The 22417-nt window shown below is 37.4% G+C and overlaps 1 protein-coding gene across 1 annotated transcript in view; it reads left to right on the plus strand.

The window, feature by feature from the left end:
* The first annotated feature begins 302 nt into the window (after nucleotides 1-302).
* Nucleotides 303-22417, plus strand: part of MINDY3 (MINDY lysine 48 deubiquitinase 3) — a 49082-nt gene continuing 26967 nt past the window's right edge. The window contains exons 1-9 of the mRNA XM_059842557.1: nucleotides 303-458; nucleotides 7133-7212; nucleotides 8305-8362; nucleotides 8810-8983; nucleotides 12409-12460; nucleotides 14327-14441; nucleotides 14875-14948; nucleotides 15410-15489; nucleotides 20158-20228. Coding sequence (XP_059698540.1) covers nucleotides 362-458; nucleotides 7133-7212; nucleotides 8305-8362; nucleotides 8810-8983; nucleotides 12409-12460; nucleotides 14327-14441; nucleotides 14875-14948; nucleotides 15410-15489; nucleotides 20158-20228 — 801 coding nt within the window. The 5' untranslated portion in view covers nucleotides 303-361. The remainder of the gene's footprint in view (nucleotides 459-7132; nucleotides 7213-8304; nucleotides 8363-8809; nucleotides 8984-12408; nucleotides 12461-14326; nucleotides 14442-14874; nucleotides 14949-15409; nucleotides 15490-20157; nucleotides 20229-22417) is intronic.

Consider the following 22417-nt stretch of genomic DNA (forward strand, 5'->3'; position numbering starts at 1 on the left):
TTAAGAAAGCGGCCACCACACCGCAGCTCTATTTCGACTGCGCACAGCAGGAAGATTTCCGAGCGCGAATACACAACAGCTCATCTCGGGAACCTTCAAGTCGAAATGTTCCCTAAGAAAACAGCTCCGTCCCGGATTTGTCAGAGTAATGACCAGGGCCACACGCCCCCGAGCCCGCGGAAGCACCAGGGCCTGCTGGGGAAGCGGAAGGGCCGCCCCGCCGCTCCCCGCCCGGCCCGGCCCGGCCCGGCCCGGCCCCGCCCCGCCCGCGCGGCCCCGCCCCTGCCTCTCCTGCGCAGGGGCCGCCGGAGCCGCCGGAGCCGCTGCGCCCGCCCGGCGCCGGGGCCGCCGCCGCCCCGCCATGTCCGAGGCGGGCCAGGAGCTCGTCCACCTGGTGTGGGGCAAGAAGGCCGGGCCCCGCGGGCTGGCCGACACCATCTTCTGCCGCTGGGCGCAAGGTACCTGCGTGCGCCGTGACCCGCCGGCCCTTCCCGCCTCGCTGCCCGCCCGCCGGGCACACCGCAGCTCCCCGCGCCGCCCCCGCGCTGTGGGTCCCTGTGCCTGAGGGGCGCCGTGCCCTCGGCGCTGCTCGGGTGCCTGTGTCAGCGGCACCTCCGCGCTGGCCCACGCGGGAAAATGATGCAGCAGCTTCCCTTGCTCAATAATTATTTTGGTTTTTTTGCAGCATAATCGTCTTTAGCCAAACATACTCAAAGGAAGTTAAAATTGTGTAGAAAGGGATCTGAATTTATGAAATAGAACAACAGCCTCTTATGTCGTGATTTTACATAGCTTGTGGAAACAAACATAAGTTGTGCTTTGGTTTTGGTTTTTTGTGAAGAATATATGAGTCACAGATACCAAAAGCGGGGCCAAACTTGGGACAGAGACCCACAGATTTATTTTTTGAACTGGTTATTTGGCTGTGGAATCAGATGTATGCCAGTACTAGGAAATGCCAAGAGATAAAGCGCCAGTAACGCTGGAACGTGTGGTATTTGTAAGGTGTTTTTTCTGTGCTTAAGTTGTACAGCCAATGCATGGTTTCTTCTTGATGAAAGCTTGCTGGTGATCGTTAAAAGTGCAATCGCAATGCTTACCTATAAGAATTATATGCAAGTAATCAGTCTGTGTACCTGTCCTGGCTGAAAGGAGGGAATAGTAGCCTTCTCTATAATTACTGGGGGCTTTGAGGAATTCTAGTCATGATTCATGTTCATGACAAAACTGTTGATTCCTGGAGAAAATTCGTGATCGTGGAATTTATAGATTAAAAAATGCATCCAGGTCAGGTTAAAGTTGCTTGAAACTTAGTTTCTTAGTGTTCTCTGTTTCTTTCTTTTTCTTTTAATAAGGGTGTTGTCTTGAAACTTAGTTTCTTAGTGTTCTCTGTTTCTTTTTATTTTTTCTTTTTTAACAAGGTTGTTATCATCTACATAGTTTCAGTAGATTTGGGAACTTCGTAGCTGCTCCCCACTACTGGACACAGTGTATTACCAGACTCATATTTTTTCCCCTATGTTTATTTGTCTTCCGATACTTCAGTGATAAATATTTAGGGGAAAAAAGCCAAATTCCTTCTAATACCTAGAATTTGAGCAGGCACAGCAAAGCCATTGCTTCTCCTAACAAAATTGCTTATTGAAATGTAATTACTTTCTGAAATATCTCTTAAGTTTTGGTAATGTTGTGGTTTCAGTACAAAGTCAGAAAAGAAGAATTGGTGTTAAAAAGCTTAATTATTTCTTTAACTGGTAATGTTGGATTGCCACAATTGAAGTTTTAAAGATAGTTTGTATGAGAAATTTCAGCAGTTTCAAAATTTATTGAAATGTGTACTATAATGCACTGTACTTGTGATTGAATGAGGGTTTAATGGAAAAGGTCTTTGGAGTTCTGGTGGTTTCTGCAATGGAACTATTTCCAATCTGTCTTTAGGGAAAGTCCTGTGACTAGAATGTGTAGTGCATCTGTTTCCTTCTCTGTATCCCTCTCAGTATAATCAATTTTGTGTAGCAGAACCCCATGACATTAAGTTAGACTGTTTGGACGTCTTGTGCTGAGAATCAAAACAGTCAATTCCAGTTCACTTACCTTGTGTAGCTGCATAATATTTTCACCCAGCTTTCAGTTTCTATTTTGTTGATAAAGTTCTGCAGCATTTACTTGCTGCAAAGGAGGCCCATCAGCACTGACTCATCAAGATTTAAAAGAAAAGCAAACAAACAAACAAATATATCAAGCTTTATTATTTCCAAAGACTTGAAAGTTTAAAAGATAGACCCTGTTCCACGTTAAAAGTGCTGAAAGCATCAAATAACTAGTTCAGTGTTGGGGTTTTTTGTTTGTTTTTATTTCTTTTGATTGTAGTGCCAGCAGTGGCATTAATTTTGGATACTTGCTGATTATCGTCCGATCCTGTCTCAAACCCTTTGGAAGCTGAGAGCTATGATTTTCATTTGGAAAGAAAAGTAGGCAGTTGGGAGGCTGTTGAGGAGCATAAAACTGATAGCTGTCAGTTTCTCAGTGGAGACAGCCCATTCCAGGAATCCTGCTGTGCACCAGACTCCTTGACCATCATACTTGTTTGAAGACGGGCTGGTTTGCCAGCAGTTAGAGAACTGACCCAGCTCATGTAGATGTGCTGTTGGAAGTTAGTGGCAGTAATTCCCTCAGGTTTCTGCATTGGCAACTTGAAATATATTGGTTTTATTCCGGACCTAAAGGCACGGCTGCAAAGTTGTTGTGAGTGTTTTTGCGTGGAGTTCTCTACAGAATTTTTGTCTTTATGGTTGCAGCAGAGTTTGCAGTTTGAACCTTGTGGGTTCCGTTTACCAGAATCCTCAAAGCAGACACAGGAATGTTGTGCAAAGCGTCAGTCTGCTCTTCGGTGTTTCCTGGCATAGATGTGAGGACTTGGGAAGGAGCTGAGAAGACGACTGAACCCTAAAGGAACATACCTATGTTAAGAGTACATTTCTCCATTGACCCAAGGGACAAATTTCATGCATAGAACTGTTCTTCAGATCATCCCCAAGGCATGAGACATCATGTCTATCCAATATAAGTGTCTGGCAGACTTGCACACAGCATCCTTTCCGAATTACGTAAGCTGTGTTCTCACTGGTCTTTGGAAAGAAAGATATGGAATGGCCTTCTCCAACAAGCATTTAACTGCAAAAGCACAGTGGGAAGTACAGTTTGTGTATATGGATAACATTCAGTAAAAAGGTCCATTTTGTCTGAATCCTCTTTCAGCTTCCAGTTGCCCAATTTAGTGGTAGCCTACCAGGTAGTTTGTGTACATTCCTCAATCCCTTACAGGACTTCCTATCTCTTTATCCACAACCCATTTAGTGGAGTTTTGTTGTGGTATTGCTGTAGTAAATTCTCCTTTGTTTATGTGGGCAGGAAAATGTTTTTTGTTTGTTGGGCATTTTTTTCTCCCCACATAAAATTTCAGAAGTTTCATTTTACTGCAAAGATACACTTGGAAAACCCAAAGCCACAAGCAAAATGTGTATCGTTCTATTCCCAGTGCTAGAGAAAGAGTGAAACATTAAGATGTGTTGTAAACCTCATGCTTGGGTAATAATGTGTTATTCCAGTGTTTCTGTCAGGCAGTTCTTTTATCCCTAAAGGGAAAGAAATGCACTTCCATGGTGAGAGGTGGCTGAAGTCACTTGGTTTCTTCAGCTTGGACGAGACTGAGGGGAAACTTAATTGTGGCCTTCAACATGCACACAAGGGGAAGTGAGGGGGCAGGTACTCATCTCTTCACTCTTGGGACTGGTGAGAGGACTTGAGAAAACAGCATGGAGCTGAGTCAGAGGAGGTTTAGGTTGGGTATCAGGAAAAGGTTTGAAAAACCAGAGAATGGTTGAGCACTGGAATGGGCTCCTCTGGTAAGTGGTCACAGCACCAAGCCTGACAGAGTTATGGAGCCTTTGGACAGCACTGTCAGGCACATGGTGTGACTCTTAAGGTGACATGTGCAGGAACAGGAGTTGGGCTTCATGATCCTTGTGGTTCCCTTCCTACTCAACATATTCTGTTGTTCTAGCACAAAAAGTGTATGGTGCAGCATCTTTATGGGTAGATTGGATCAGCAAGGATTTTTCTGAGCTGGTTAGTGTTGCATGCTCCTTGCTAATTCCCTTGGCTCTTTCATTCAGGTAGAATTGGGTTTTGTACAGAGTTAAAATACTGAAGAGACACAGTATCCTTTATGAAATGACAATTATATCTATGGTGTCTTGGATGGAAAAAATTTTTTAGAAATAGGCTGGTAATAAAAAGATGCAGGAAAGTGGTGGAGTAGTCATAATAGAAGAATGAATGGGTTTTGTAGTACTTTGGACTGTGATGTGGCATATTAGATGAAGGACAACAGTAGGTAAGTAAGTCATAGCCTCATTTTGGTAAACCCTACATAGAAGAGAATTAGATACAAGAAAGAAATAAATGCCAAATGGGAAAATAAGGAGAGTAAGACTTTGTGTTGTGTGATTATAGTGGACAAAGGATATAAAGACAGATTTCTCAGTGTCATTACTCAAAATATTGGGCAAAGCACTGGCTACCAACAGGAGTCTAGATCTCCCTGCCACACTGTCTCAAAAGGTTAAAGCAGCAGAGCTGTAGTGATATTGAAAAAAATGAGTCAGTGCAGCATTTAATAGGGTTATAAATGACATGGAAGATATATGGTAATGACATTATTCTATGTTTCTTGCAGGGAAATATGCTAATTATACTAATGGATAAAAGGCAGACAGATTATTTTAAAAAATATTTTGGCTGCATTACATCTTTTTTCTTTTTGAAATTTTATCTTGAGTGAAAAGAGCTGTGTGATAGATATGGAAAGTTGAGAGAGAGTAAGCAGAAGTTACTCTGGATTGGAGATGCTCATCTTGGTAGCTTAAAGGGTGGCCAGGCCATTCTTACAAATCATAAGGAAGAGTGTGGGGTCAATGAGTGTTTACAGAGATTGCCCAAAATGTGACTGTTGTAGAGGGTTAAAGAGGTAAGTGGGTATGGATTCAGGCTGAGGTAGACTTAAGCCCAGCTGGAGTTTGGAATGTTGATTTCTGAAGTCTTACCTAAGCTGATTTGCAATTCTGTAGAACTTTTTTAAAAGAGCAAGACCATACTGCCTGAAGCTCATTTTTTTGCTTAACAGCTTTTAGAATCTTAGTATTTATTAAGCATTAAGCAGCATTTAATAAAAAGTATTTCCTTGGGTATTTTATATGTGTTTTGCCTGTGGTTGTATTCTGTGAAATTCTGTGTGACATTGACTTTATATTGTCTGTCTCAAATTTGTATTCATTCTGGTGGATCACTTGATGTTCTTTGTTTTTAGGAAGCAATTTTGAAAAACAGGGCAGGGTTAAGCTGAGAGAGTTCATGCCTTCTATAAGAAGTCTGGAGAATGTGAAGCAAATTCAAGATTTCTTAAGTGTGGTTTAGTGGTACCACACCCAAGTATGTTGTTTTTCTGCAGAAACAAATCATTAAAACAACTAAAAAAGCTCTCTTGTTGAAGTGTGCTTAGAAAGCATGCAGTAACGCTTCAAAGCAGAGGAGGACTTACCTTTTAATATTCTAAGCCTGCATAAACCAATTCAGAAAGTTGAAAGGAATGATGATATTTCTTGGTAGGGCATGTTAACAGGGCAGTGAAATGGCATTACTGCAAGCTTTGCTTCAAGTAGGAATTAATGGAGCTTCATTGCATCAGGTGATGCCAGATCTAAGTATGTAGGCTTGACATAGACACTTAGGTTTTGGATATAAAATACAACTTTGCACGTTTGCACGTGTGGTTAAAAATAACCTGGAGTCTTTGGTCAGATGCAGCAGAAACCCCATGGCTACCCTGATCCTTTTTAAAACAAAAAACTCACATTGTTGTGGAGTATCTACTCTTCTGTGATGAAGTATGGCATACAGAACGTGCAGTTGTCCTATCTCTTACTGCTTGAGATGATGTACTTGCCATGCTGTAGTGTGGGGGGATGCATTTCCTCAGTTCAAATTCACATCCAGGGCTTAGAGTGCTTTTGTAACAGCAGCATGTAATCCTACAGAATTGGGAAGAGGAGAAATTGTGGGAAAGTAGCATTGAACTTTATTTCTGCTGAGACTGACAGTCTGTCCATGACAAGATGTGTGTGTATCCCCTTTCTGCCTGCCCCCACTTCCTTGTGTTTGCTGGTTACTTGCTGACTACAGTTGCATGGTTTCTAGATTACAGTGAACTAGAATGGCTTTGGCACAATCTTATCATTACTTAAAAGGATAATGCAGAACACCACTCACTCTAAGTTGCCATGTGTCAGCTTCATCAAGGTAATTGCATGTGCATTTATCAATGAGTAATGAAAGATATGAATCACCTATTTTAAGACAAGTTTAAGGGCAAGGTGGTAATGGAACAATTTTGCTCTAATTGCTCCAGTATTTGCTTTATTATGTGACTTTTAAGATAATTCTGAAAAACAAATTATAAATACAAAGCATTAAAGCTGGAGGGGGAAATTGGTGATGTTGCATCTCAGTAAATGAAGTGTATTTTCTGTAAAACACCATTAGGAGGTTTGATTCAGGGGTTGCAAGTGAATATTTAAACTACTCAGCATATTTCAGTCTCAATAGGATGTGCTGATAGGTCAAAAATGAGATCAGTGGGAGGCATACTGTGCCATTCATCAGGAATAGAAGTGTATTATATATGTTCAGTGAATGTTCCAAGATGTATTGTCATTACATATGTAGACAATGTACAAAAATAATACACAAATTTTAATGTATTGATAAGAAATAAACCATCATAAAATAAAAACCATAGTTTAAGTTAGAAATTCTTTTGTTTAAAATCCTAGCTGTTGGACCTTTGTGGTCATGATTTAATTGCAGATATAAATAATTAATATCTGTCCTTTCATCTGTACTCGTGACTCTTTTTGCTTCAGATGGTTTAACCATATGCAGTTACATTATCAAGGAAACAAAAACCTAATTTTTAAAGGTTTAAAGGAATAAATCAGGTGTCATTTCTGTTAGGGAAGAAGTATACATACTTGTTTACATATTTCATTAAATAAAATCCTTTTTCATTTGACAGGATTTGTTTTTAGTGACTCTGAATCAACTGCATTAGAACAATTTGAAGGTGGCCCTTGTGCAGTGATAGCACCTGTACAGGTAAGATGCCTTTATTGATTTAAAATCAGTGAGCCCAAAATTTGTTCTTTATGTATTTTGAGCTAAAATAAATATTAAAAAAAAATTGCAGATCAGTTGTATTTTGATTTCATAATTAAAGTGGAGGAGGCAAAATCTCTGTAGAAAGGCAGGGATGAGCATGGGCTGATTTTGAACTATAATTTTGCGGAAGGACATTTGTTTGAGGAAATGCAGCAGGCTGATCCAAGCAGAAGTAACTTCAAAATCAGGAATGCATTGTAAAGGGGAGGAGGAAAAGATCAGATACAAATTTAATCCGAATCCTTTCGCATCTCTTGAATTCCCTGCCTTTAAGGGTAATGTCTGTGTCACAGTGTCTGCTTTTTTTTTTTTTTTTTTTGTTATTCTGTATTAGACAGATTTGAAACAGTTGATTTTCACATCTAAGAAGGTTTGCAAAAAAAAAAATTTGTTAAAAGAAATTTGTAATGGGAGAACAGGGCGAGCGTGTCAGGAAAGCAGTGAAAGTTGAACCAGCTGTTTGTGAGGTGCTAAAAATACCTGAAATGGCAAGACTCTGCTTCATGAAGTTTATTCTTTCATTATTACTTCTCTGTAACTTAGAGGGTTTTTTTCTTTTTTAATTGCAGCATTACATTAGCATTGATGATAAAGCAGGGATATGGAGATGCATAGGATTTCTTTACCCTGATCTGGAGGTTATTGTTTGCAATGGTTAAAAGAGGTGGGCTTGTTAACTACTAAAGGGGCTTGTGTTAGTGATATGTCTTGAACTGCTGATCAGTTTTACTGAAAATATTTGTGCCTCCCTTCCTGTAGTCCTGTGAGTCTGGAGGTGTATATGCACTATGTGTGTTTGAAACAAACTTGGGGTTCAAACTCAATGGTGTTGAATGTAGTTATGAGGCCACCTTTGTAGCTGGTTTGATGGGGAAAAGTCAGTAAACAGGGCAGGCTCAGAGTCTTGTTCTGAATGGTAAGCAGCTTGAAACTTTTAAAAATGTGAAAAAATGCTTTGGTGCTTGTGACATAATGCAAAAGGTAATGTTGTCTTGTATTTTATTAATATTTTATTCTTTGGTAACAAAGGCATTCCTTTTGAAGAGGCTTTTTACCAGTGAAAAGTCTACTTGGAGAGAGTGTCCAGGTACTGAGAACCTTTTTTTAAACCACCCCCCCTCATTATTTTTCCTTTTTATTTATTTGTAAAGCATGTATTAGTTTAAAAAAATCTGGAAATAGTTCACACTTTGTTGTTTGTTTGTGTTCTTCTATATCGTATGTATACTACATACTTCAGAACTCCTATTTGTGAGGCCTATGCTGGTGCTTAATACTTCTGTGTTTTAGAAATATTTAATTGAAATCTGTTATTAAGAATGGGAATGGGTTACAAATCCTATAAAACCACATTTTTCTAAAGACAGCCTTATAATCTTTGGTCCAGTATGGTCAAAGAGCAGTTAACATTAGTAAGTAATGAGATAAAAGTAATAATTATTTAGATAGCATTAATGTATAAAAAAGATACTAGTAGCTTATATATGACAATTGTTCTCAGCAATCAGACTTATGTAGGTTTCTGATCTTTCAGAAGAGGAGCAGAAGAACCTTCTCTGTCATACATTATGTGATATTTTGGAAATGGCTTGCTCTGATAATTCTGAGTCATACTGTCTGGCAACATGGATAAGAGGAAAAACAACCGAAGAAACTGCTAGTATTTCTGAAAGTCCTGCAGAATCTAGTCATCAAGAGGAGCAACCTTGTAAGATGTATTTCTATGCTAAATTACCCATCACTTAGTGAAGTATTACATGGTTTTTGAGGGACCACTGCTATTTTATTAATTCACAGATGAGGGGTTTGCCTTTATGATTCCATTAGCAAAAGACAAGATTTTTGTTTGTTATAATTAGAGGCACTCGTCCTTTTTGTTGGAAGCAATGTGGTGTCTTATCACTGGAGTTCTAACATACATATTTCTAAAGAATTTCAGCAATTTCCATAGTCTTCAGTTTTATTTTGTAATTTACTGGGACCTGATACATCTTTAATTTTGAAAAATCTACATGCTTCTTAACACTGGAAGAATACTTGTCACTTGTTGCTTAAGAGGAATTTTGTAGAAAATTCTCCAATGTTTTTTTTTTTCTAAATTATTCTGGATCCTCTGTTATGGAGAAGTAACCTTTTTCCATTTGTCTGTGCAATACCAAACAATTTAAATCACCTTCTGGTAAATTACCATAATTTTTTTTTAGTTTGGAATTTTTCAATTACCTGCTTTTTGCACATGTCTTCTTCACTCCTTCATGAATTACTGACATCAAGGATCCAGGAGACATCATCTGTTGCACTGAGATGAGGCATCCAGTCATATCTAACTACTGCAGAGTCAGTGACATGGAACGTTTGCCTGTGCACATGGGATCAGAGAGTTTCTTTGTTTCTTTCCTGTTTTCTTTAAACAGGAAAGATCTAATGTGTTAAAAGATAAGCTGCTTTTTCTTTTAGTTTTTGTTCACAATTTGTGCCTTAAGAAATATGAAAATCTCTTCACATGAGAACATATTGCTTATAGAGGTTCTATCTTTGATGAAAGGAATATGTTACTCAGCAGTTTGTGGCATAACTACAAAACAAGAGTTGTACAAATAGATTTATATTGCACAGCTAGTTATAGCAATTTGTAGTGCTGGAGCTCTTTGTTATGAGTCATCTTCATCTGCTTCTAGCAAGTGCTCCCTGTGCTTTAGAAGGCTCAAACAATAATAATTTAAATTATATTTAATTGAAAAAACAGATGGTCGGTGCATAAGAGCTCCAAGGTGAGCATTTTTTAAAGTAAGAAAAAGTATTATACAGAAGGTTTTATCTGCAACTTTACTATTTTATCCTTTGCAAGATAAGGCAGTTATAAGTCTGAAATTCCAGGGTTTTTTTTCCTTTTTTTTAGTTGTCTCTGAAGCTCTTGCCAATGATAGGAGGTTTGTTTTCTACATAAAGTGAAGCAGAGACTAGTTATCTACAGGATCTTACTGTCCTTTTTTTTAATGTATTCCTTGATGCCAAAGGACTTTTAACTGTAGAAAATGTTCAATAGTGTTTTTAAACACACACTCAAGTTAATAATTACTCTCAACATTGACACTTATGAACTAATCAATTCTATTACATAACTACATTTTTAATGTTTCTGTGCAAGTCTTCAAGTTCTGCCTGACTTGTCCTTAATAACATGGAATGTACTCAAGGAAGACCAGGATACATTTCCCATGTACAGCCTGCTTATGTCATGGGCAACGTTGTTCTCTTTTTTCCCTTCCTCTGTCTTGCTATTTACATGTAAACCATCTTCTTAACCTGGTTAGAGGTGGGACAAAGATGTTGAGAAGAAGATATTATGAGTAATGCAAAGTTGTGTAACTGCTAGTGCAAAGGAATACATTTATTTCTTGCTTGGCTGGTGTACTCAATAAAAATAGAAACTGGCATTGTCATAGTTGATAGGAGTTAAGAGATGAGTTGGGTGAGCAGGGAGTATTACAGACACAGTTCCATATGGCAGGCTGTTTGAGAGTTGGATATGGGATATGTTTATAATAAAGCCATGAAATATGCTTAGACACAGCATGATAGAGTATCATTTTAAGGAATTTCTAAACAATTGTATTTCTCATACATCTCATGTTCTCTTGCTGTTTGTTCTTTTTCGTTCCACTAAGCACTGTCTTTATTTAGCATTGTTTGGGTTATGTATAGATCTACTTCTCTTTAGAATTTCTACTTATTTCCCTTTATTTCAAATAGTAATTATCTTAGCATTTCACCCTGTTCTTTAGTAACAGAATGAAACTGCCTGTCATCCTGCTCTGTGGACAAAAGGTGGATTCGAGCACACTTACTGAATGCAATAGCATTTTGCATCTGCTTTTGTGGTGTATAGCAGTCACTTGTTGGCCATGTGTTGGCTTTAGTAGTGCAAGTTCCCAGGTTCAAAGATTGCTTTATATGAATTAGTCCCTCTAACCTTCTGCTTACAAAAACATGTGTTCTTCAAGCAAGGTTAGTTTTTGCAGCATTTTTTGCAATTCAGATTCATTCTTTCATATTTTATAAAAATGTCTTAAAAATACATTTTTTTAAAGTCCAGTTTTACTCTTGGTAATCTAAGCAATTCCTTGTAGTTATTCAAATGACAAAAACTAAAATTCTTAAGACTGCTGCTGGTGTATTTCTTAAGTAGAAAATGAAAGTATTCTGTTGCTTGAGAATCAGTTGTATTTGCATGTAGGGCAAATTAAGTACATCTTTCAAAATGCAATCAGAATAGGCATAAAATGCCTTTTGAGGAATTCTGGTGGGGAGAATTGATCAGTAGTACTAACCCTAATGGCTTCAGATCTTAACTGAAGTGTACGCAGCCACATTCTGTGGCTCGGTAATCAGACATTGTTTGAATACTCAGCATCAAGTGGTATCTATCAGAAAGCAGATCTGTCTGTTTTGTGTATTGCTCTACTAGGAGAAAGATAAAGAAAAGAAAAAGGGAAGGTATAAAGCCTGTGTTGAACTTGGGAAGACACTAATGCTGTATTTTTTTATGTCCTGGACGCACACTAATTTGAAAGGCTGTTTACCCGTTATTGAAAGAGAACAAGAACTTGCTTAAAAACAGAATGTGTAACACTGTTTAGACTAATTCTACTTTTTTGTTTGTAATGAATAAGCATTAAAGGGGAAAAAACGAACTAAATTTCAGTAACAGAAGTGTATATTCAAAGAAAAAATACAGCTTACGTACACTGATAAAATAATCATGCTTGCTTTTCTAAGAAATAGTACTTCTTGTTGACCTGCAAAATTATATCTATAGTATGCATATGCTTGGTGACTTTGTGACAGCCACATTTTGTTCAAAATCAACAGCTCAGTATATGACAAATATTTCCAACATGCCAGTGGCTTTGTGCTTTTAATAAATTGATTAGTTCAAATAGAAATGTTCTCACTAATTTGTATGGTGGAATCTTAATGTTGCAGTAAATTAGTTTATACTAATCAGTTAAATTTAAATGCCAGGAGAGGATTAAGAATATAATTAGAGCTTGAAAGTATTCTAGCTTGCTGTGTGTATCTTGTGTCATTTTTTTGCCATGTGTAGTGCTGAAAAGTGTCTCTTGTGTATAGCTGCCTTGGCTGTCGAAGAGCTTGGCTTTGAGCGATTTCATGCATTAATTCAGTAAGTAATATGTTGGAACATTTAAAATGCAATATTTTGAAGTTACACTAATATTTACAGGCCTGAAAGCAGTATGCTGAGGAACTTTTTGTGTTACTCATCAGGTTAAACTTGAAATCCAAGGTTTAGTTTGGGGGGTTTTGTGTTTTTTTCTTTGCATTTTAGCCATTTCAAATGGAATATCATTTTGAGCATAAGTATTAGACTTTAAAATAAAACTGGAGCAATGTAATGGGATAAATTGGCTAGATAATTTATGCATTTCAAATTTATGAACACAGGGTTCTGGGAATCGAATCGAGATTACTATTTAAGTTCAAGATGTTAATCCTCAATAATTATATAATGTAATCAGTACTTTTTCCTAATTTGAGATACCATAAGAAACTTTTTTTTAATGTTTTACATACAAGACCGATTTTTGTCTCATAATTTAAACACAGTTCTTTTTTGGGGGTCTAAACCCAGAGCTCACAGTTCTAGTGAGTTTCTATTTAAAGATAACAGCCTTTTATTTTCATAGTGAGCAGTTGGGTAAATATGATACAAATCAATCCTTAAAGAGTAAATAAAGAGCAGCAGAATTCAAAAAAACACCTGAGATGGAAAACGTTTCTAATTAGAACTGAAATAACCAGAGCTCATTTTATCAGTAGTAATTATAGTTTATTTTTTCAACCCATTGTCATATAAGGAAATAAGAAAGAGAGGAATATAAAATTTTCATAACCGTAGCTGATCAAAACACTGATTTCCTGCCCTTCCTCCTCCCCTCCTGCTCACCCTTCAGTCTTTGGACTTGTACCAAATTAATTTTTTTCTGTCATTCTCACTGGGAATCAGTGCATCAAGGCCTTTAGACATCAGGTGGATTTCAGAACTAGCTTTGCCTTGCATACCTTGTGTGCCATGTGTACTCACTGATGAAGAAAGGATGTTTAGAAATCAAGTATTAGCCAGAGTACAACCCTCTGTGGATATATTTTTGTAGATCTTTGTTTCTTTTTTAAACAAAGCTTGCTAAAAATGTGCAAGAAATCAGAAAAAAAAATAACGTACTGTTTGTGTAAGCTAAACAAAGACTATGATCTAGTTTGAATTACTCAAACTAATGTTTGTGTTCTGAAATTTAATATTTAGCTCTAACTACCCAAGGAATTGCAAGTGTGTTGCTTCACTGGGATATTGGTGAATTTCTTCCTTTCCTCAGATTTTATGTGTTGTTTTTCCTTTTAAAGCATATGATCACACGGTGTTACCTTATCATTCAGGCAGTCACCATATTATGCAATAAGATAGTATCCCAAATGTCAATGTACCACTGTTAAATGTTTTGAACAATTTACTTTTTCCAGAGCTAGTGTTTAACAAAGTCAAATTCTTATGGGAAATAAATTAATTGCTTCAAAAGCCTGGAAGATAGTCTTACCTAAGCAGAAGGTTTTTCTCCATTGTTTTTGGGCTGAATGTTGTTCAGAACACTACATAATGCAAATGTTATTTTGGTGACATACAGTCTATTTGCAATTTCAGTAACATTGTTTTATAGATTTTCAGTAGTGGTGCAAGCCACTCAGCTCTTTCACACATAAGTGTAACTTTATGGTTGGTGTTTGCATTAAAAAAATTGCTCATTTTTGCATTTTGCTCCAGAATTATTTATCATCTGCAGATGGCAGTTACTGTAACTCCAGAGGAGCTGCTGTGTCATTCTGTATATAACACCAGATCTGTTCTACTTTTACTTTGACATTTTCATGTTAGGTGTTAGTAATTCTTGGTAGTGTTTTATGACACCATTCTAATGCTTCATCTCAATACATGCTTCTTTTCTGTTGTTTGTTTGTTATTGTTGTTTGTCTTTAGCAAACGAGCATTCAAAAGCTTCCCTGAACTGAAAGCTGCAGTTTGGGATCAATATTCAGCATGGACAAACAGATTTGGAGTATTGCTCTTTCTGTATTCTGTAATACTGACAAAGGTTTGTGGGTTGCTTGATGTATTTTTTGGGTGGATTTTATTTCTTTGTTAAGAGAAAGTTTGATCATATAACCCTTTTTCTGTAAAAAGTGAGCAAATAAACTGATGAGCTAAGTCCAGATAAATTGATGAAATGGTATCTTCATCTATGTTGCAGTACAGTTCCAGCCTAAAAATTTGAAAAGCTCAGTCCTTTGGTTTGTTTTGGGTTTTGGTTTGTCTTTTTTTCTTTTGATCTGGGAGACTTATACTTACACATTTTGAAAACATCCTTCCTTGCAAGATGTTTGAAAACATCTTCCTTTGAAGCAAAAGTAGCCTTTATCAGTTCATGTAAAAACATCAGCCTCCCAGTGTTTTACTGTTGCATTCTGTTGTATAAATGTTGAAGCTCATTCCTTAAGACAGCAAAAATGTTTGTAATTTTTCTACAGGGTATAGAAAACATAAAAAATGAAATTGAAGATGCAACTGAGCCATTGATAGATCCTGTTTATGGTCATGGAAGGTAAGCTGCAAAAAAAGTTTGCTACCACTTAAAATAGATTTTTGAGCTTATTTTTTGTCTTATGTAACTGATCACTCTTTTAGAAAGTTAGTGACATTAAAAGAGACTCAATTGTAACTTAAAAATAACTAAAAGCAACACTGAAAAGTGTGTCTATTTCACTGCTAACTCCTTTTAATACATCAGTTCTGAGGAAATGCTTCTGTTCTCATTGAAATTTCAGATGGATAATTCTCAAATTCAGGTCTACATTCTACATCAAGGTCATGTTTGAAAGAGTGGAGATGATAATTAGGGTTCCTGAATTAAAATACATACTAGTTAATGGAAAATAATTACAAAATATCTGCTTGGGTAATCCAATAATTTTTAAATTTGTTACAGATAATCACATTTTTTGATATAAATTTCATGTCCCTTTTAATTTCTTATGTCTTACATAATTTCTTTCTGTTGTGTAGCCAAAGTTTGATTAATCTGCTGTTGACTGGACATGCTGTTTCTAATGTGTGGGATGGAGACAGAGAATGTTCAGGAATGAGTAAGTTGGTTCTAGTTTATGCTTGTTATTTTTTACATATTCTGAGATGCTGACCTATATATTGAGAATATATATTCCATTTCTGTTTTGATAGTCTCCTTGTTTACTGCCCTTTGAATTAAGTAGACTTCAAATGGAAGTAAAACATACTTGAACAAAATTGCTGATGTTAGTATCAGTGAATACAGGATTGTCAGCTACAAGTTGAATGTAGATGTTACCTGGATGATGGAAGGGAGTGCAGTCTCTGCAATATGGGAAATTTGAAAACTAGGCTACTGTTCAAAACAGCCACATCAAACTAGATAAGTGAACTGACAGTAATGTCCTGAGGTGCATCCAAATCTTACATCTAGGATGGAATAAACCCGTGGAACAGCACAGGGCAGCAGCGGCTGTCTGGGAAGCAGCCTTGTAGGAAAGGACCCAAGGCCCCTGTGGGCAGTGAGTTGCGCTCAGTCTCTGGTGTGTCCGTCTGGCCAAGGAGGCTGTGCAGGAGGGTAGCCAGCAGCTGAAGAGAAATGGTGGTTCTTTCCCTCTCTCTGGTACTTGTGAGACCACTCTGGAGTGGTGGGTCCAGTTTTGGGCTCCCCAGTGCAGGAAAAACATTGACACAGTGGAGGGATTCAGTGGAGGCTCATGATTAGAGAGCTTTTGTGGTTTTTGGGTTTCATTTTACAAATAGAGATTAGATGAAAACAGGAACAGTTTGAATTGTTCACATCTCCTCTTTAACTGCTGCAAAGTCCATCTTGGGTACACAAGCATTTCTTACAATGATTTTCCATCATATAAGTCAGCACAGAAAATACTTACTTGAAATGAGGTTCAGGACAGATCCATGCAAGACCTGAATCAAAATGCTCTGGTCTGATGATGAACAAGTAATATAATCTCCTTTGAGACATTTTAGACTTGCACTTGATTATGGTTTCTTGCAGCCTATGCTTTCAGACTTACAGAATGTCATTTGGATATTCTATCTAACTTTCCTCTATTTGACATTGTTGTCATTTATCCCCCCCATTTCTAATAGAAATTTGTTTCAATTAGCCTTCTGGGTTTTATGTGTATGTTTTCTTCAGTACTTTCTTCAGTACTTTTAATTTTCCCTTTTTGATTATGGTATATCAATCTGAATTTTTAGATTATGATCAGTCAATCATTCTGAATTTTCTAGTTTTCCTTTACATTAGGCTAAGTTGCTGTTCTGCAATTCAATATATTGGTTTTGAAAACGGCGAGTTCATTCCCTCATTTGCCTTTCAGATTACCTTTCTGGTAGGCTTTTTCTTAGTTATCCAGATCGGATTTTTTTTTCTTTTCTGAGAATGCTTAACTTGCTTTGGACACAGTAATAGTCAGCATTTAGGTTCTCAGTCAGTTCTGCCCTAAAAACCTAGAATGAGAGCTCCCTTAGAGTCTGTCTTCTTCTGGAGAGTGGAGGAACAGAAAATGATCTTTAGTACTTCTTAAGGATCTGGTATTATGTGTCCTGTTAGTTTTTCTGACCAGTCAAGTAATTGGACTTTATATTGGGAGCCCTCCATTTTCTTGAAGCCCTTGGATAATTACAGCCAGAACCTGCTAATACACAGTCTTACGTCTATAATCATATTTGTTACCAAGTGATCTGTTATAGTCTATAAAAAGAAAGATAAAGAGCAGCTGCTACTGTTCACAACTTCTTAGGCTAGGCTGAGTTTTGGATATATCGTCACATTTCCTTTGTATAGAAATCCTTTTTGTCATCTTTTCTTCTTTGAGCATTTCTCTTGGATTTTGTTTCTCTTTGTGTGTAAAACCTTCAGCTTCTTTCGTGTCAATGCTTATGAGCTTTTCACGTAGAAGGGTTCAAGGTATCAAAATAGCAATGACTGAATACTGTTTTATTCAGAAGTTATCTGAAGTCTCTTTGCCTCTTTTTCAACTATTTAGATAAGCAGTTTTTAATTAATAAATAATTAAAATTATTTATAAGCCATTGTAAAGGTACTGCCAGTAATTTTAGCAGTGATGAAAGAATAGACAGTGCAAACTTGAGGAATTACCATGTCTGTGCAGGTTATACTCAGAGCACTGGCTCTCACAGTATTGCATATTTTCCAAACAGGGTAGGAGTTACTAACTGGAATTGTTCTTGGCCACTGGTGGTAAAAATGCTGGTGAAATGATATCTCTTCTTTGACTATCTTCATGTTCTCCTTTAAACCTTTCTTCTTATTCTGATCTCTTCTCTTGCCACAGCTACCCACGGTGGGAAGATACGGGGAGGTAGCTGGTATTCTTTACTGCTATTTTAGGGCTGTTGTTCCTCCATGCGCTGTAGTAGTTCCCTCCGAATGCAGCCAGGGCTGGAACCGCTTTTCCCGGGCGGTGCCAGAGGTTTCTGGGGTTGCTGTGGCCGCTGGGTGGCGCTGTGCTGATGCGGATGGAAACAAATGAGTTCAGAAATTTGAGTCCTTGGCAAAAGTGCTTTTCCAACAAGAGAAATTAACTTTGTGACAAGAGGCATAAATATTAATTTTCTTAGTTGATCTTTGGTGTTATCAGATGTCTTCCAGTAATCTTCTCTCTTTGTGGGGTGAGGATATTCACAGAATAAACTTTGATTTAGTGCAATTAACCAGTCTCCTTTCCTTTCTTTGTAAATTATCTGAGAGTAGTTTTTGCTTTTGTGTCTCTCCTCTCTGTTGGCTCATTCTGAAGGAGGCATAGGTAGATCAGTGACTACAAGCTGAAGTTAACCTAGGAGCTTCCTACACAGATACACAATCTGTGTGGCTTGACTACTAACTATTCAGAATATTCACACTGTGCGGCTACTGTTGTAGCCAGAATCACAGCACTCTCTAGTTATCAGTGAGAGTTCTCATCTAGTTATCTTTCAGGGGAACAAAGTACTTTAGCATAGATTTATTTTGAATAATTTTCTGAATAGTAAATATTATTTACATGGGACTTAGTTGTTCTCTGCCCAGTTATTGGCTCCTACATCTGAATCCCTTGTTTAGCAGACTGGACTTCTCATTGATTTTTGTTACTGGTTTTTAAGAAATACATTTGATGCATAAAATTACTTCTCTAATACACTGTTGCTTACTTCTGCCACTCATTTCCTTCATTGCACATATAAATGTGCTATTTCTGTATTTTAGCTGTTCCCTAGTTTGCAGGATTCTTCACTAGTTTTTTTAATTGGGCTATAGCTCTCTTTCCCCCAGCTCAAAGAAAGGATGAATTGTCTCAGCATATGGCAATTTACAGCCACTCAGCTATTAGCCAGGGAGATTATGGGGTTTTGCAAAGGATGATCTATGTACCCTGAATATTTTAATTCCAAGCAAGTTTGAAGGTAATCTGTAAAAGCACAGCTTTCAGATCAAAGAATTCTACACTGCAAAGAGCCTTTGAATATGTATAGCTCACACTCTAAGGAAGGAGTTGTACTTCCAGACACAAAGGTAGTGAACAAGCTTGTGTTTGTACGTTTTTTGGGTTTTGATTTTCAGAATTGGATGTATGGGGACTTTTGCTTAACAGTAGAGGGAAAAATTAAACCATTACTATAATAACTGTTCTGCACTGTTGCAAATTCAGTGAAGTTGGTGAAGGGAGTATAGCATGTCTGCTGCTGCAGATTTCACTTTGCAAATCCAGGAATCTTTTAAATTCAGAATGGCTTCTTTCACTTGCTATGGTCCTGAGGCTACAGCCCGTTGGTAAAGATGTCAGTTTTATGCTGTTGTACAAAGATGACTGGTGTTAAAAAATTATGGTTGAGGCTTAGTGTTTTAGAGGGAACTTTCAAATATGGAAGTCAGTGTTCAACAAAATAAAGGAAATCCAGATCAAATTGATCATAGTGTATGCTTCCAGTATGTGCTGCTCTTGTTAGACAGTGTTTGGGGATCTAGCAGAGCTGCTCTAAGCAGACAGTACTTGGAACTCTTTAGATGATGTATAAGAAAGCCCAGAGCTTCTTCCAAATCTGTATAATTAGGTTTGAAGCTTGAATTTTGAAGTACTTTCTCATTATTTATATTAGAGGACATCAAGTAAGGCTCTGTAAGTGCTCTTCCAATCAGTAGTACATAAATATTTCAGCTGTTTCTGGCAGCTGTGTGTGTTTGAGAGCTTTAAATGGAAATCAGTATTGAAAATCAAATTAGTTTTTCTACTTAAAAAATTATTATTTCAAAAATTGTGTTTTATTATTCAGAATGTGAAATGCTTAGATAAATATGGCCAAGAAACTCTAAGAAAAAAGAGGGAGAGAGGAAAAAGCATTAATTTATGCATGTATATGGGAGTTTCTCTTCTTGAAGATAGCTATTCTTCTTAGATTTTTCTAAGAATAATTGTGATGTAAATTGCAAGAATTGCCCTCCTACAAAGTCCAACAGGTTTTTAAGAGACTATCAACAGGAACCTCTTAAAACCTTGAGTCTGGATCTTATTTTATAGAGAGATCTTATTTATAGAGATCTTCGTTTATATAGAGAGAGAAATGACCATTTTTGACTATAGCTTGATGATTTGCTATTTTTTCTAAAACTGCATAACTTAAAATTGTTATTACTTGACCAATTTTGAAAGTAAGAAAAATAGCTTAAAACAGAATTTGCGGGTTTTTCGTGAATAAATTTTGTGTTTTCTTTTGAACAGAACTTCTTGGCATACACAAACAGGCAACAGTGGGCTTTTTGACGTTGATGGAATCTCTGAGATATTGTAAGGTAAGCTGTTTCCTACATAATTTAAAATTTTTCTTTCATTAAGATGTTGTGGGCTTTTTTAACAGTATTACTGAAAACTTTACTGTGTACTCTTGGAGAGCTTAAAGAACTTTCAAATAATGTCCAAATTCGTATATTAAGACATATGAGACATATATTAAGACAAATATATGATAAAATTTTTAAATGCATCTTACTGAGTAAATGCTGTTTGATGCTATTTAGATTAGAACTTTATTGGTTATTGTTAGTTAGAAGCTAATGTTTTTACTGAAATAACTCTAGCTAAAGTTTTGTAGATGGTTTTAAAACTGTGAAGTTCCAAAATGGCTTGTTGTTGTGTTGCAATTTTATTGATCTCTTTTTATGCTTTCACTGTCTTCCATTTAAAATAAATATCTGTAAGTAAAAATGATAAAACTAGTATTAAGCAACTGTATTCTAAATAAAATATATTCAAAATTTGAAAGGCATTTTATGTATTTATCTCTGAACGTTTGAAACTACCTGATGTGCACCTTAGTCCATATTGTTTCTTCCTGTTGTGACAGAATTTCTTGATTTCTGGTTTTTATTTGAGGAATTCTGTGCTTTACTGTTGTGGTTTAAGCCCAGCCGGCAGCCACATCCCACACACCTGCTCACTTGTGCCCCCAGCAGCAGGATCAGCAAGAGAATTGGAAGGGTTCAAGCTGAAAAACTCATGGGCCAAGATAAAGGCAGTTTAGTAGGGAAAACAAGAGCCACACATACAAGCAAAGCAAAACAAGAAGATAATTATGGGTTTTGATGGACAGGCCATGTCCAGGAGAACACAGCCCCATCAAGTGTAACAGTTACTTGGCAAGACAAATGCCATCACTCCAAATATCCCCCCATTCCTCCTTCTTCCCTCCCACTTTATATCCTTTGGGTCACCTGTCCCACTTTGCACCCCATCACCCTTGCCAGTGTGGCTCTAAAAAAGCAGAAAAGGCCTTGGCTCTGTGTAAGCTCTGCTGAGCAGCAACACAAACATCTCTATATTGTCAACCCTATGTTCAGCACAAATCCAGAACACAGTCCCATACCAGCCACCATGGAGAAATAAACTATTCCATTCCAAAGCAGCACATTCCATCCCTTATTCCATACCATTTATATCATACTCAGGTCCCACACTATTCAACATCATACAACATCATTAAACACCACCCCTCCCTTTCCACGCTTTGATATAAAATGTATCTGTTATTCCCTTAGTCTTGACCACCCTGCTGAATGTCCATGAAATGTCCTTTGAGTTCATTTAGTCCATGGCTTTGGGCTCCCTCTGTTCTGGTGGTCACTCAGGACAGGAGACCTTGTGCTGGAGTCATAGTGCCCCAAAGCCAGCTCAGGTCAGGTCACTGCTGCACTGCATCTGCTTCTTGTAAGGCTGATCCTCCACTGGTTCAGGTGGTTCCTGTTACGGTAATTCCTGTAACAGCAACTCAGATCAGGCTTACAACAAATTAAAGACATCCATTACAGCCTCCACCCTTAGTCCTTTTCAGCCAAGTTGTCTGTTTTAACGCTGCAGTGAACTCCTCCACTTGTTCCCAGGCTGGCTGCAGCAAGGGACTCCTGCTATAGTGCACCATTAATTAGTACAGTCCATATGCTGGTCCTCCATGGGCTGCAAGGGAATTTGTACTTCCTCTCTTCCAGTGTGGGGCCCACCCATGGGCGACAGTCTTCCCTGAGCTTATCCAGCATCCCCTGTGGGGTCATAGGTCCTGGCTGTTCTACAAAGACTACTTTTGAAACAGCATTAATACTTTTTAATTCCTGAACCTTTTTGGTTGTTCCTTGCTTTCTTTATAGTCTCAATTAAATTCCTTTACCTTTTATCAGAGTTAAAGAGAATAATGAAGTTGGCAGAATGTTAGTGTATTGACTGCAACTGGCTGTCCTTTAATTTATTAAATAAATGTCGATTCTGAATTAATTAATCCAAAGCCAGTTAATAAATCAAGTGGACTTCTACCTTTCATTAGCATCTGATTACAGTATTGTTAAGCATAGTACTTGTCTGCAAGCTAAACACATCATTTTATTAAACATTTTATATCAGTGGAGTCTTAACCATTCTGAAAACTAACTAAATTTTCATTAATTTGGTCACTAACTAGATGACCTTTCTGGGTTTGCTTTGTATTTCTGATTTT

Source organism: Haemorhous mexicanus, chromosome 1, assembly GCF_027477595.1.
Source record: "Haemorhous mexicanus isolate bHaeMex1 chromosome 1, bHaeMex1.pri, whole genome shotgun sequence".
Lineage (NCBI taxonomy): Eukaryota > Metazoa > Chordata > Aves > Passeriformes > Fringillidae > Haemorhous > Haemorhous mexicanus.